Genomic DNA, 15,932 nt, shown 5'->3' with positions numbered 1-15,932 from the left:
GGGCTGCCTATGCCCCCAGCCTATACCCCAGTTTCAGCATCTGTAAGAGTCCTGCCTCCCCGGCTCAGGGCTTCTGTGTGGCCCCAGTTCTGGGGAAAGTCCACTGCGGGGGTTTGGGTTCCTGTTCTTCCACCTCGGGTCTGGCCTGGCGCCAGGGGAGCTGTGTTTGCTCAGGGAGGAGCCTGACACCCTTTGGAATGGGCTGAGGTTAGCGGGGAACATGACTGGGGGGGCGGGGGTGCCCAGGGAATGAACCTGCATTTATGGAGCACCTACTGTGTGCCGAGTGCTGTTCTGGGGCTTGAGGATTCAGGGGTGATCAAGAGAAACAAAGATCCCTGCTCTTGTGGGGCTTGTGTTTTGGTGGAGGAAGACAGGCAAGAAACAAGAGACACAATAAGGAAATAAATTGTATCCTAAATTGTATCCTGGGTTAGAGGATGGTCAGTCTTACAGGAAAAAAAAAAAAAAGTGAAAGACATACAGGGATAGGAGTAAAACAGGCAGGGGGATGTTTTACAGTCTTAAGTAGAAAGATTAGGGGAGAATTCATTGAGAAGGGGACATTTGAACAAAGACTTGAAAGAAGTGAGTAGTTGGTGGAGGGGCATTGCAGGCAGAGCACACAGTCTGTGCAAAGGCCCTGGGGTAGTACCATGCCTGGCGAGCTGGAGGAACCGCTAAGAGGCCTGTGTGTCTGGAGCAGAGTGAGTGAGGGGGAGAGAGGGAAGAGGGGAGGGCAGGGAGGGGATGGGGCAGGTCGTGCAGGCTGGAGGGCTGTGGGCAGAGGGGCCTGGGCCTGACTCAGGTGCTCACAGGCGCCCTCTGGTGGCTGCTGCGTGGAGGACAGACTGTGGGCGATGAGGGCGTAACCAGGGACCTGGATGGAGGGGACTGAGCTGGTCCAGGTGGGAGAGGATGCGGTGGACCAGGTGCGGGCTCAGAAGTGAGGAGAAGTGGGCGGATTCTGGACAGATTTGGGGAGAACCAACAGCATTTGCTGACTACGAAAGACAGAGTTCAGGATGATTAGGAAAAAAAGTGGGAAGAATGCCCTGGGACTTGAAGATGGTAACAGGTAAGACGGAGTAGTTGGGAATCTCCTCACGGAGGAGCCTTGGATGCTAGAGTGAAGGCTTTCGGTGTAATGGAGTTAAGGGATCTTTTTTTTTATCAAAAATGTAAAGCATGACTCTATACTAATATAAAACAAACAAGTGCTTTATGAGTTTACTTAACTCATTAATTAATATGAGAACCAGCAAGATTTTACAGATTGTTTAAAGGAGAGAACATTGGGACTTCCCTGGTGGCGCAGCAGTTAAGAATCCGCCTGCCAATGCAGGGGACATGGGTTCGAGCCCTTGTCCCTGGCCCGGGAAGATCCCACATGCCGCGGAGCAACTAAGCCCATGCACCACAACTACTAAGCCCACGTGCCACAGCTACTGAAGCCCGCGCGCCTAGAGCCCATGCTCTGCAGCAAGAGAAGCCACCGCAATGAGAAGCCCTCACCCCCCTCGCCGCAACTATAGAAAGCTCACGCTCAGCAACGAGGGCCCAACTCAGCCAAAAATAAATAAATAAATAAATAAAAATTTTAAAAAGGACAGAATATTGAGAAAGAACACACACACAGGCAATCAATGCTGAAATGAATTTACAAATAGTTGTAAAGCTGGTCAATAGCCACAGGGTAATAATCAGTGGTCTCCACGGGACAAAATTCATTTGTATTTCTATGGACAAGAATCCTTTGAGATACCACCAGTTTCTTATAATTTACAGACTTGTAAAATAGTTCAAAGACCATAAGACGCACAGATAACTAGAGAGGGTACCCAGAGCCTGGCATTGATCAGATGCTCAATAAATATCCTTGACCGAATGCTAGGGAGCTATGGAATATTCTTGAGCTAAAGCCACAGATTGTTAACTGCACGCTCATTGCTGAGACTGTTTGTTTACTTTTTGGTTTGGGGATCTTAGTTCCCTGACCAGGAATGGAACCCACGCCCCCTGCAGTGGAAGCGCGGAGTCTTAACCACTGGACCACCAGGGAAGTCCCGACTTATTTGCTGAATATCTGCTCTCCGTGCTGGTCTGTGAGCTCTACCTCTGCAGTGTCCTAGGCTCCCAGAACAGTGCCTGGTATGCAGTAGGCGCTCCATAAATGAATGAATAGCTCATGGGGAACCACCTAAGATTCTGAACAGAATAGAAAGACCAGTGCTGTGTGCTTTAGCAGGACAGATTCCGGCTGTGGCAGGCTCAGCCTCAAGGCAGATAAGGGTCAGCAACATGAGGGGTGGGGTCTCAGGGGACCTTTCATGGGGTGTGGTGGGGGGAGCTGGTGTGGGTACAGGTGCAGAGGCCAGACTGAAACCAGGGATGGTGAGGAAAGTGTCAGGGGCCTGGGTTCTTCCCCCAGCCATTGCACACAATGATGGAAGCTTGAAATAGACAGTTTTGCAGGCGGTCCCCATCCAGCTCTGGAGAACACCATAACTCCCTTTCATTTTTTCCCAGTGGGGGCTTGTCTCCCTCCTTCTGGCCTGAGTGGAGGAACTTCAAGAGCACCCAGGCAAACCTTTCTGTGCACCTGCTACATGCCAGCTGCTTTAATTTGTGAACCTTCCCGATCATAGCGCTCAGAGTCCCATTATACAGATGAGGAAACTGAGGCAGGAAGCAGAGGGGCTGGGATTCTCGCCAGGCACTGCTCTGCCCCCTGCCGTGGAGCTTCCTTCTAGGGCTTCCTCCCACCTAGGGGGTGGGGGGGTGTGACACCCTCTGTGAGCCCCCTCCAGCCACCCCCCAGAAGGGTCTTCACCCCTCCTCGCCTTCCCCTCCCTCCAACATCAAAGTACTCGCCCTAAGGTGCCCCGGGACCCGCATGGTGCCAACCGCTGGGCCATTCCTCAGTGCTGTGCTCATCAGCAAGCCCACCCCACCCAGAAACTGCCCTTCCTCTTGCGCCCTCTGGCTGAACCCATAACTCCAGTCCAGGCATGAGGAAAGCATCAGACAAACCCCAAATGAGGGGCATCGTACAAAATCCCTGACCCGTCTCCTCCAGACGGAAAATGTCACGGAACGAGGGGAGCGGAGCCCGAGAAGACGTGATCCCACAGACATGAACACACCGTGGGATACTGGATGCGCTCCTGGTGCAGATTCACACTAGTAAAGCCTGAATACAGCGTGGAGTTTAGTTAATAGTGATGAGGATGTGGCTTCTTAGTTTTGGCAAATATACCGTGGCGGTCATGTAAAATGTTAATGTTGAGAGAAACTGGATAAGGAGCATAGGCGGACTCTCTGAATTATATCTACAACTTTTCTGTCAATTTAAAACTAGTCCAAAATAAAATGTTTCTTTTGTTTTTTGGCCACGCTGTGTGGCTTGTGGGATCTAAGTTCCCCGACCAGGGATTGAACCCGCGCCCCCTGCAGTGGAAGCTCAGAGTCCTAAACACTGGACCGTCAGGGAAGTCCTCAAAATAAAATGTTTATTTAAAACCTTTTTTTTTCAGGGCCTCTGGGTTTGGAGTCACTGCTCCCCCAGCTCCCGCCTACGGCCCCCAGTCTGTCCTCTCGGAAGTGGCCACCAGAGGGCGCCTGTGAGCACCGAGTCAGGCCCCGCCCCTCCTCTGCCCACAGCCCTCCAGGGTCCCACTTCCCTGGAGGTAAAAACCCAGATCCTCCCCGCATACCACAGGGACCTGCACGACCTGCCCCGTCCCCTCCCGGCCCTCCCCTCCTCCCTCTCTGCCCCTCACTAGCTCTGCTCCATCCACACGGGCCTTCTACATGCCAGGCATGGTCCTGCCCCAGGACCTTTGCACCAGCTCTCCCATGGCTCCTCCCTCACCTCCTTCAGGTCTATCTGTTACTTCTGCCCAGATACCTCTCACTTCGGTCACTCCTATTAATCTCAGTACCACCTCCTCAGAGAAGCCCTCCCAGAGCCCCCAGCCCAGGTTGTGCCTCTGTACCTATGCTCTCAGAAGTCTAGGTCGGACTTGTTATTTCTGTTACGTGATGATCTGATTATTGTCTGTCTCCCCTGAGGACCCTTGGCTTCCTTTAGGGCAGGGACTGGGTCTGCGTCAGTGCTGGGTATACACAGTGGGCGATCAGTAAACCTCGAGTGAATGAGCCAGCTCCCAGCCAGGCTGCAGAGCTGCTTCATTCTTGGGCTCTGGTCAGACCTGTTAGGCCACAGATAAGACCTCAGCCTCCTGCAGCCCCACAAAGCAGCCTACGCCAGGGAGACCCCAAGCTCCCAGCGTGAACGAACCCCCCAGGCTCCCACCCCTCCTGGCGGCCACGACCCACTGGGAGACCTCAACCCATTCCCTACCCTCTTTGGGCCTCAGTTTCCCTGTAGGCGCTCAGAGGGGGCAGAGGAGGATCATCCCACAGGTTTCTCTGAATCTTCCCTTCCCCCACACCTTCCGGCCATGCGCACGCTGCCCCCTCCTGGTTGTAGTTGGCACTGCAATTTCAGACGGGAATTCCGTCCCCCATCACTTCTACTTTCTGTACTTGGCGCACAGCAGGGGCTTGCAATATTTTTGTTGAGTGAATGACTGAATAGGTGGGAAAATCAATGCATGAATGACACCGCCTCTGGCCTGTGAGGCAGCACTGGATGCACCCTTCTCCAAAGCCCTGCATTTGAGCACAGCGTCATCCGACGGGTACTAGGAAGACACTGAGTGTTCTTTTTTTGAAATTTATTTATTTATTTATTTTTGGCTGCGTTGGGTCTTCGCTGCTGCCCGCGGGCTTTCTCTAGTTACGGTGAGCGGGGGCTTCTCTTGCTGTGGAGCACGCGCTCTAGGCGTGCAGGCTTCAGTAGTTGAAGCACGCAGGCTTCAGTAGTTGTGGCTCCCTGGCTCTAGAGTGCAAGCTCAGTAGTTGTGGCACTCGGGCTTAGTTGCTCGGAGGCATGTGGGATCTTCCTGGTCCAGGGATCAAACCCATGTCCCCTGCATTAGCAGGAGGATTCTTAACCACTGCGCCACCAGGGAGGTCCCAGTGAGTGTTCTTGAGCAGGGCATGAATATGTGAGGTGGCTGAAGGAAGACCATGTATCATGTGGTGGTTGCCCCCCTTCTTAGAGGGGTTTAAAGTGGGGTTTCTCTATCTCAGCACTATTGGCTTTTGGGGCCCAACCGTTCCCTGGGGTGTCAGGCTGGGGGATGGGGGGCAAATTACCCTACAGTGAGAAGCACTGGTATAGACTGAGCGGTGTGGGGTCAAACAGAGCCAAATCCAGGGCCAAATCCAGCTCTTCTAATTGGGCTTGCCACTCGACCCATCTGGCCTCAGTTTTCTCAGCTGCAAAATGGTCACGTGGATATCTGTGTAACAGTGGCTGGAGCAAAGCAAACACTCAATAAACATGAGCCAGCTTATTTGTCTGATTTTGCCAGACCTACATCCAATCAGTAACTCCTGCCCAGTCCTCCCCAGTAATCGCAGCCACGAACCCCTGCATGCACGTGGCAGTGGGGAACTTATTTATGTTTTGTCCTGAGTCATTAAAGCAAATACACATCTATTTAGAAAATATTTGACTTTCTCCTACCTAAAATCATGCTGTGTGCCACCTGCCGGTGACCCAAGGTCATGTCGGGAAAGGCTGAGCTTTCCCCTTTAGCCATGAGGTTCCAAGCAGGTCCTTAGAAGGGGGCTTCTGCAAATGTTTATTGCCTTGGGGGCCTTTGGGGACCCTTGAGGTGTTGATTCTGGCTAACTGGGGTCTCCAGACTAAGTTTTGGGGGATAACTGCAGTGGGGAGTGGTGAGAAATCAACTTTGGGGGCCTCAAAGATTTTGATTATATTCTCTGCCTTGTACACTTGGCAAACTCTTATCCAACCCTAAAAACCCTAGTGGCAATACCCCCTCCTCCAGGAACACTTCCCTGATCCCCCATTTTCCCCTCTGCCTCCCCCTTACCACAGTCTGGTGTTCCTCTCTGCCCAGTCTTGACTGGATGAGGCTGGGAAGGGGTGTCTATGCCCACATTTGCCCCTTCAACCTTGGCCTGAGATGGGGCACAGGAATAGCTGGGCCTCAGGGTCTATTTTTTTTAAGCACAAAGGAATGTGTGGGTGGGGCCGATGGTGGCTCCACCCATCCAGGTGACTTCCTCCCTCCCTCACCCCCAGGCAGAGTGTTTCTTGCTCTCCTCCTGTAGTTCCTAGACCGGGCTCCTGAGGGTGAGGCTGGGTGAGGAGAAGGAAGCCTGACCTTAACTCAGAGGAGCCTAAAGAATTTCCTCCGCCCTCGCCGCCCCGCCCTCCCCAGCGGGGGACCCAGCCAGGTGCCAGGTGTGAAGACAGGCGGGTACCACTGGATTCGGGGCAGGCCCAGAGGCGGCCGCTGTGCACCTTCAGAGAGTCCATGCCCCTGGCCTCCCTGGGCCTCCGTTTTCTCTCTCTAAAATAGGATAAACCTCCCGAAGATGGGGGTGACCCGAGAAAGACAAGCCCTATGCTCCTGAGATCTCTGACCCTTGACTAGCTCCTAATCCAAGAGGTCTCCCTACTGAATTTCAACATGTAGAGTTTTTCGCGGATGTTAAACTTTCCGAAGCGCAGGCTCCGTTCCGAACGCGGCTGTAATCCCTGCCGGGTCTTCCTTGCAGCCTTGCCTGGCTGGTCTCCAGCCCTGCCGCTGGCTAGTGCTCAGCTGGGTGGAAAACCGGGCCTGGAATTCCCATCCCTGGGCCTGGATCCTGTGTTGGGAGGGGAAGGGGGGACGAAGGCTGCCTCGGCGGCGTCCCGAAGGCGTGTCGGGGCGGGGGCGGGGCCGGTAGGGGCCAAGGAGGAGGAAGAGGTGCAGGTGCAGCCGCGGCGGCGGAGCGGGCTGGAGGAGGGCGAGAGCCGGGCACCTGCTTCTTGGCGACCCTCCAGCCTCCTCCCTCACGCCAGGGTGGGGGCCAATTGTTTCTAGGCCCCCCTGGGGCAGAGGCACTGGACGGCCCCCGGGTGGACTATGGCGGTGAGATTCCAGGCGAGTACCCCGCCGAGGGCGGGAGGGGGAGGGGACCGAGCTGGGGTCAGGGCTGGGACCTGGATCCAGGACCCCAGATCACCCTCTGCCTAGGTAACAGATGGGGAAACTGAGGCGCAGAGGAATGTGGTGGCTAGCCCGAGGCTGCACGGGCAGAGGCGTCCGCGCCCACTGGCCTCCAAAGCGGCCTCCGGGGCTTCCTCTGTCCTGGGTCTGCCTTCGCAGGTAGACCTGGGTTCAAATCCCATTTTTTCTGCGTAACTTTGGGCCGGTGAATCCATGCGTCTCCGAACCTCATCTATAAAGCGGACGATGGTCACTTTATAGAAGGGCGTAGGAAGGATTCCAGGACAAAAGTGTGTTGTAAAGCGCCTGGCACGTAGTAGGTGCCCGGTTTCCCGGGAGATCAGCGGAGTTAGGCTTGAGCACTAAGGGCGGAACCGTGGGCAGGGACTTCATTTGTGGGCGGGAGAGGCTTTGGCGAATGCGGCGAGGCTGCGGACGAGGGGATCCCCATTTATTGGGTGCCTACTGTATACAGAGCCGTTCACTTGGGCGACCTGGTAGACATGGGCGTCGAGAGCCCCGTTTTGCACCGAGCAAGCCGACCGGGGTTGCGAGAGGGAATCCCTGTGGCTCTGTCTGGGGGGACTTCACTCTCCAGGGCTGAAGCTTGAATCGACTTTGTCACACCCACCCCACTGGGTCTCAGGTCGGGCGGGCCCCAGAGGGGTAAACTGGCCTAGGCTGTTTACTTGGCTCGCCCCAGGCCGGACGGCCCGAGGCTCTAGGGCCGGGCAGTTCTGGTTCCCGCCGCCTCCTTCCCAGCAGCAAGGAACCGCTCCCAGAATCCAGTCCCCAGCTCGAGTATTTGTGACCCCCCTTCCCCTCCCCCTCCCCACCCCCGCGTTGTTCCCAGAGATTGGAGTGGGGAGGGGGAGGGCGGACAGCAGCCTGGTAGCCAAGTGTCCGGGGCGGTGTGACTTGGTAAGACCTGTCCCTCTGGAGACGTCTCCTCTCCGGTGTTTCTGTCCCGCGCATGACAGGGGGCGAGGACGAAGGCCCGGGCCCCGCCCCCTCGGAGCGCACCTTGACGGGGGCGGGGCTGAGGAGGCTAGGAACTCAGGACGTACCTGGTTGAGTTCCTGGCGGAATCAGCCTTTTATTCCACCATTCACGCGTTCCTCAAACTCCCGCATGCCTGGTCTTGTGGGGACAATGCTGGGGTCCCAGGGCCCCCAGCCCTGCCCACTAGGAATCTCCCTGACTAGAAGGATGTAGGGGAGACAGGTGGACTGGGACAACCCAGGCCCCAGTAATCAGAGACGTAAAATGTGTGTGGGTGGAGGGCGGGGGGCCTTGAGGACTCATTTCCTGGAGGAAGAGACAGTGGCACTGGGGCTGTGAAGGATGAATAAGAGTTTGCCAGGGAGCGCAGCATGTGCAAAAGCCTGGAAAGGAACTGATTGGAGGGCCCGTCACCAATGTACCCAGAGAGACAGCCCCGCCCAGCTTTCACATCCCAAGAGGAAAGACCAGAAACTCACTAATTGATGATTAAACAGGATAATTTAAGATGGTTTTGGATGTCATGAATAAAACCTCATAAATTAAGTAGGGAGGGGTGGTAGGGTGCCAGGGAAGATTGGCTAGTCTAGTAGGGTCCCCTGGGGAGGTTGCGTTTGAGCTGAGACCTGAGTGTCCGGGGCAGCTGTGTGCATCCTGGGAGGGTAACCAGGCACAGGGGACTGCCAGGGAAATGTTTGGAGGTGAACTAAGTTGAGGTGGGATGTGGCGTTAGGCATGACCCCATGGGTCACGGAGAGTCCTTCAGTATCCCTGGAGGCAAACCTACACAAGCTGGGACAAGCCCCAGCCACCTGTGCCTGCCCCCTTAGGGGCCCTGACTCCCTGTGGGCTGTTTCTTAAAATAAGGCCAGGAAATCAAAATTCTGGGAGGCTGTTTAATGACACTAAGCATAAAATCAAAGCAAGTGAAAAGATTCTGTTCTGAAAAATAAGTTCAGAAAGAAAAAAAAAAAGCAGAAGGATACTGTAGCCTGGTGGTTAAGATTAAAGGTATGGGATGGGCTGCCAAGGTTTGCGGAGCGCTGTGTGAGCTCCAGCAAGTCACCGAACATCTATGGGCTTCCTTTTCTTCCCCTGGAAGGCAGGAAGGCAGGAATAGGAGAAGTGCCACTTTCTGAGGTCACTCAGGAGTAAATGAATGGGTACGTGTAATGCGCTCTCTGGCAGCGCACGGAATAGTGTTGCTTAGTGATATTATGCAGAGGAAGAAGGTCATTATTATTACTTCTCACAACAACACTGTCCTCTCTCCTAGAGGCTCCTTCTGCTATTCGTGCATGACTCCATGCCCGCTTCCCACACCTCAGTGCTGAAAGATGGGGCGGCGGGGGTGAGGGAGGTACCCATTTCACAGATGGGGAAGATGAGGCTGGGAGAGGCACCACCACAGCCAGCAAAGGGCAGACTGCAGGATTTGAGGCTCAGTTGAGGGAGCAGACCTGGCTCCCAGGAGTGTCCGTAAGGCCCTGCTCTTGGCTTTGTTTCCCTCTTCTCTGCCCCCTTCCTACCTCGGGGTTGGGGGGAGCCTGGAATGCTGCTCTCCCAGGAACCTCTAAGAAAAGGCACCAGAACACATCACACCAACGGAGGGCTCACAGGGAATCCCCCGCCCTTACAGTGCTGAGCTGCGCAACCAGGCTGGGGAGGAAGCGTCATTTCTACAAGGCCCCCAGGGTAGTGGGACAGCCCTGCAGAAGGTAAGGGATGGGTGGGGGCTGGCTTCCCGGAGGGCTTCACATCCCCCCCTTCTGCCAGCATCTCCCGGCTGAGTGACCTCTACTCCCAGAGCCTGTGATCTCATCTATACCCTGGGCTTGAAAATAACAGAATCCACGCCCTGCAGCCCCACCCTCCAGCCCCACCCTCCAACTGCTCTGTTGTCTTGGCAAGTGACTTCCCCTCTCTGTGCCTGGCTTTCCTCTTCTGTGACGGGGGATAATAGAATGCCCCTTAGTGAGCAGATTAAATGAGATCTTACCTGTGAAGTGCTTAGCGCAAAAGAAGTACTTCATTCCTTCATTCATTCCTTAGATAGTTAGAATTTCTCCTATGATCCAGGCACTCAGGCTCAACTTTGAATGAGGCAGATAAAAATCTCTGACCTCTGAAGCCAATATTCTAGAGGGAGAAGGGCAGTGACCAGATTTAAAAAATCTAGAGAGTGTCAAGGGATCACAAGTTCTGTGAACGAGGAATCAGGGAAAGGAGGATAAGCTGGTCTGTTGTGGGATGGCAAGCGTTCCAGTTCCAGAAGGGTGGTTGGGAGAAGGAGGTGAGGGAGCCAGCCAGGTGCAGATCTGGGGGAAGAGAGATCCAGGCATAGGAGATGGCTCGTGCAAAGGTCCTGGGGCAGGATCGGGCTTGGTGTGAGGGAGGAACATCGAGGAGCCCTGAGTGTCTGGAGCAGAGTGAGACCCTTGTGTCTGCAGGCCCCACCACCACCACAGGGACTGAGCCAGACCTTCCAGAGGGACAGTGACAAGGACTAACATTTCCTCTGCTCCCACGACAGTATGGCACTATTAACATTTGGAGATGGATCATTGTTTGTGGTGGGGTCTGGCTGTGCACTGCATAGGGGTTTGAGCAGCACCCCTGGCCCCCACCCCCTCGATGCCAGGAGCACCCCCCAGTCATGACAACCACAGATGTCCCCAGGTACCACCCAGTGCCCTCTGGGAGAGGGGGTAGAATGGTTCTGGCTTGAGAACCACTGATTTAAGTCCATTTTGCAGATGAGAAAACTGAGATCTCAAGAGAGGTAGCAAGTAACTCACAGACTTGGGCCATGGGAGTGTCAGAGCCAGGCTCCACACCCACCCAGGTATGGGGAGCCCTGATTGCTCTGATAGACCTCATGTCCACCTTCCCTGTCACCTCCCACCAGGTGCTGGACATGGAAGAGCTGACCATCTGGGAACAGCACACAACCACGATCAGCAAGGTGGGGCCTCCCTCCCTCTGTGTGGGTGCTGACGGGAATGGTGGGTTGGTTCCTGCAGGACAGGCTTTGTCCCAGTGAGAAGCAAAATCACGTTCTGTCTCTCATCCCCCCTCAGGACCCCCGCCGAGGCTTCGGCATTGCAATATCTGGTGGCCGAGACAGGCCCGGTGGATCAGTGGTTGTGTCCGATGTGGTGCCCGGAGGACCAGCTGAGGGCCGGCTACAGTAAGTGTCAAGGCAGCTGGGTTCCAGAGGGAGTGGGGGTGGGGGACACATCAAGAGGAGGGAATTGTGTGGGCCAAAACCAGGAGGCTGGAAAGCGCCTGGTGCCTTCCAGCTCTGTCAGTACAGGGCTTGGGGCTGGCAGAAGGACAGACAGTGACCAGCCCCCACTCTCCTCAAGGCACTGGTCCTCTGATGAGTTCTGGGGGCCATAGTGGCCCCAGGATGCTCCCGGAGCAAATATCCTGGAAACCTCTTTTTGGCTGGAGGGAGAGAGACCCAGTGTCCTAAGCCCTTGGGGGTAGGAGGCTCCTGGGAGTTATGCTGGGAAAATGGTTCTGGGACCCAAGAGGCTGACGGGTGATATGGCTCAGCTCAGAATCAGCGACCACCTTCAGAGAGAGAGAGTATGAAACGGACAGGGAGAGAAGGGGAGAAAAGCAGGAAGAGGGGGCCCGAGAGAAAGAAGTGAGGGGGTACAGGGACACCAGGTGTAATTGCAGCTTATGTTCTATGATTTCATTTCACTATTATGTGGGTTCTGCAATCAGCCCCATTTTACAGATGAGGAAACTGAGGCCCAGAAGGATAAATGTCTTCATGAGTCTGGGGACACCAGTGAATCAAAACCAGGCTTTGTACACATGGGGGTACCTGCCAGGGGAGAGGGGCTCGTGGGTGATGTCTCCTCCCTGAGACCTGGCCTCCTCCTTCAGGACAGGGGACCACATCGTCATGGTGAACGGGGTCTCCATGGAGAGTGTCACCTCCACCTTCGCCATTCAGATACTCAAGACCTGCACAAAAGTGGCCAACATTGTGAGTGGGGGCTCAGTGGGAGAGGCAGCCCCTGGCTCAGGTGGCACTTCTGCCCCTGGCTGAACCCCACTTCTCCTGGTCCTGCTGCCCATGGGCAGTGTGAGTATAAGCTTCCCCAAGCAAGTGGAATCTTGTTGCCATTCACAGCTTGGATGTTAAGGCCCAAAGGGACCAGAGTCCCCCAGGGTTCCCCAGGGTCCGCCATGGGATGGGGCAAAGACTTGAGCTGTCCCCTGCCACCCCGACCATCTCTGCCTGCCCTAACAGACAGTCAAGCGTCCCCGGAAAGTCCAGCTGCCCGCCACCAAGACCACCTCTGGCCTGGGACACCAGGACTCGGATGAGGAAGATGGGCCGCGGCGGCTGGACGAGGCTGACCACGGCCAGGGCTACGAGGGTGACACGTCCAGTGGCTCTGGCCACTCCTGGGACGAGCGCTCCCGCCGGCCAAGGACAGGTCGCCGGAGCCAGGCCAGCAGCCATGGGCGCAGGAGCCCGGGTGGCGGCTCCGAGGCCAACGGGCTAGCCCTAGTGTCTGGCTTCAAGCGGCTGCCGCGGCAGGACGTGCACATGCGGCCCTTGAAGTCTGTGCTGGTGCGGAGGAGAGAAAGCGACGGTGAGCATGGGGGCCACGTTGTCGGCAGTGGGGCTTGGCATCCCCGGAAACAGGCAGCACTGCTGCTCCAAAATCTGATCACATATGGTGTGTGGTCAGCAGAATAACGGCCTCCAAAGATACCCACATCCTGGTCCCAGGACCTGTGGACGTGTCACCTCATAGGGCAGAGGGGACTTTGCAGGTAGGGTTAAGTTAAGGCCCCTGAGATGGGGATGACCCTGGATTCCCCAGGGGCTCCTAGTGTCATCACAGGGTCCTTATAAGAGGGAGGCGGGAGGGTCAGAGGCAGAGAGAGATGGGAGATGCTGCGCTGCTGGCTGTGAGGATGCAGGAGGGGCCGCGAGCCAGGGATGCGGCGCCTCTAGGGGCTGGAAAAGGCGGAACCAATGCTGCCCTGGAGCCTCCGGAAGGATCAGCCCTGCCCACACCTGGATTTTAGCCCCATGAGGCCCATTTCAGACTATTCGATAAATTTGTGTTGTATTATAGCCATTACGTTTGTGGCAGTTTGGTACAGCAACAGGAAACTCACACATCATGACATCAGTAGACTGTCGAGGGATTAGTAGGTATAGACTAGTAGGGACGTGATCTCTCATTCCTGTCTTGAGTCAATGGCAGTATTGTGACCTTGGAATTCTGGTCATGATGTGACAAATGACTCTGGGATATCTACCCCACGTTGTAATTTTAATAATCCTGGAAATGCTCATCGTGATGTCACTGAGTATTGGGGTTGTGACCCCTAAGTCGCTTTGGTGATGTCATCAGGGTGTTGGGGAGGGACAACCTGGGCTCTGCTCCTTCTCAGGTGCCTGCTGCTGACGGCTGTGCAATGATATCAGAATCCCTGCCCCAGGGCCTTTGCACGGGCTGTTCCCACCACCTGAAATGACCTTCCCAAGACCCCTGCAGGGTTTGCTCCCTTGCTTCATCCAAGACCCAGCTCAGACATCACCCCCTGAGAGAGGCCATCCCCCAACCACCTGTCCCCAAACTGCCCCTCCGCGGCCACTCTCTCCACCACCTGGCTTACTCTCTCTCTTTTATTCTTTTAATACTATTTATTTATTTATTTATTTATTTATTTTGAGAATTTATTTATTTTTGGCTGCGTTGGGTCTTCGTTGCTGCATGCGGACTTTCTCTAGTTGTGGTAAGCGGGGGCTACTCTTCAGTGCGGTGCGCGGGCGTCTCATTGCGGTGGCTTCTCTTGTTGCAGAGCAAAGGCTCTAGGCACGTGGGCTTCAGTAGTGTGGCACACGGGCTTAGTTGCCCCGCGGCATGTGGGATCTTCACGGACCAGGGTTCGAACCTGTGTTCCCTGCATTGGCAGGTGGATTCTTAACCACTGTGCCACCAGGGAAGTGGCCCAGCTTTCTCTCTTCCCAGCGCTCAGCATCACCGGGTGCTTGTGTGTTCCACCTCCCCCAACTACAGGGGACCAGGTCTACTTTGTCACCCACCGACAGGCACCTGCAGGGGGGAGAGTGCCCGCTGGAATGGGGCAGCAGGCTGAAGCCTGCCCCCTCCCTGCACGACAGCAGCCTGGAAGGTGGGATGGTTGAGGGCAGGTGAGAAGGCTGAGGTCTGAGAGCCCCTGGCAGCCCAGAACCCAGGCCCGGCCTCAGTTTCCCTCCTCTTCCCCCCACAGATTTTGGGGTCAAACTGGGCAGTCAGATCTTCATCAAGCACATCACAGAATCGGGCCTGGCTGCCCGGAACAGCAGCCTCCAGGAAGGAGACCTCATCCTACAGGTGAGTCCAGGCTTCCTGTCAGGGGGCAGGGAGACTGGGGCCAGAGGGTAACAGTGTTACCGAGGCATATGACACAGTCAGCAAAGCTGGTTCTGAACCACTTGCCTCCTGCACTGTGGCCTGTTTCACAAAGGTTGGAGATGGCTATGCAGGATTTTCCCCCCTTCCCCCATCTGCTGCAAATCCATTGCCAAATGTCGGTTTCTAGCACCCCCTTTGGGTTGTCTGTTTCTAGTATCCCCAGAATCACATGCCCTGCTGGCTACAGCACTGATTCATGGGCCTGCCTTTGGTGCCTGGATGCTAATGGTCCAGAGACCAGGCTTTGAGGAGCAGCTCTGCCTTAAGAGCTTGGTTTCCTTCTAGACTCCTCCCCTGAAAATCTGTTTCTAGGGATTCCTAGTGTTTGATATCCAAATCATTTCTGGTTGATTGTTTCTAGAGTTTCCTCAGAGTTATCTGTTTCTAGTGACCCTGAAGAATTGTCTGTTTCTAGTAGTTTGGGGCTGACACTTGAAACAGAGCTTGGAGGTGGGGCTGGGGGCTAGAAGGGTTACTGAAAACAGACATTCCCAAGAGAAAATGTTAGCAATGGATTCCTGGTGAGCGGAGATGACACTAAACCCCTCCTAGGAATTGTATGTTTCTAATCCACTTCTAGATGTCTGTTTCCAGTACCTCCCAGAGATTGTCTGTTTCTAGCATCTACGTATTTACTCCCTCTCCCCCAATTAGAGTTGTTTTTAATATCTGTTCCCAGTGTCTCCTGAGAAATTTCCCCCTCTGGGGAAATGAGAGTCAATCCATTTTTAATTTTTCCCTAGCGCCCCCCCACCCCTCTTAGAAAATTGTCTGTTTCTAGAATTCTTCTCGAGGTCAGTTATTGGCATAGTCTCCTGTCACAGCAGGAATGCAATTCTATCATTTTCTGTTGAGAATGTCTGTTTTTAGTAACCCCTGAGGGTTGTGTGTTTCTAGTCCCCCTCACCAAGGTATCTGTTTCTAGTATCCCCTATCTCTCATGAACTTGCTTCCTCCTTCCTGATCCCTTTTAGATCAACGGGGTGTCCAGTGAGAATCTGTCACTGAGTGACACACGGCAACTGATCGAGAAGTCGGAAGGGAAACTGACTCTGCTGGTGCTCAGGGACCGAGGCCAGTTCCTGGTGAATATCCCTCCGGCCGTCAGTGACAGCGACAGCTCCCTTCTGGAGGGTGAGGGGCCAAGAGGCCGGCCCTGGGAGGTTCAAATGGAGGGCCAGGGAGGCAGGCTGTGCCAGGCAGGGCCAAGCAGGAGTTGGGAAGCCTGGCCCTGAGAGGCTCAGAGAGGGACAGAAACTTGCCCAAGTCCACACAGCAAGTTAGGGCTGGAGGCCCTCAGCTGAGCCTGACTCTGGTCTGGGCCCCTTTGCTTAGAGGGGCCTGATGTGCCCCTCTGTGAAATGGTAGC

At 55.1% G+C, this 15,932-nt stretch overlaps 1 protein-coding gene across 4 annotated transcripts in view; it reads left to right on the top strand.

The window, feature by feature from the left end:
• Positions 1–15,932, top strand: part of TJP3 (tight junction protein 3) — a 29,574-nt gene that overhangs the window by 1,398 nt on the left and 12,244 nt on the right. For 2 of the 4 annotated variants that reach the window (XM_082623693.1, XM_082623696.1), the window contains exons 1-7: positions 6,857–7,031; positions 11,008–11,064; positions 11,180–11,289; positions 12,003–12,105; positions 12,373–12,721; positions 14,379–14,482; positions 15,538–15,697. In XM_082623693.1, coding sequence (XP_082479819.1) covers positions 7,014–7,031; positions 11,008–11,064; positions 11,180–11,289; positions 12,003–12,105; positions 12,373–12,721; positions 14,379–14,482; positions 15,538–15,697 — 901 coding nt within the window. In that variant the 5' untranslated portion in view covers positions 6,857–7,013. Of the gene's footprint in view, positions 1–6,856; positions 7,032–9,738; positions 9,818–11,007; positions 11,065–11,179; positions 11,290–12,002; positions 12,106–12,372; positions 12,722–14,378; positions 14,483–15,537; positions 15,698–15,932 lie in introns of those variants that run through there. The other 2 variants (XM_082623694.1, XM_082623695.1) reach the window with 2 other exon arrangements.

The sequence above is a fragment of the Mesoplodon mirus genome, assembly GCF_964341445.2.
Source record: "Mesoplodon mirus genome assembly, chromosome: 5".
Taxonomy (NCBI): domain Eukaryota; kingdom Metazoa; phylum Chordata; class Mammalia; order Artiodactyla; family Ziphiidae; genus Mesoplodon; species Mesoplodon mirus.
This window is presented reverse-complemented; position numbering and strand designations above follow the sequence as displayed.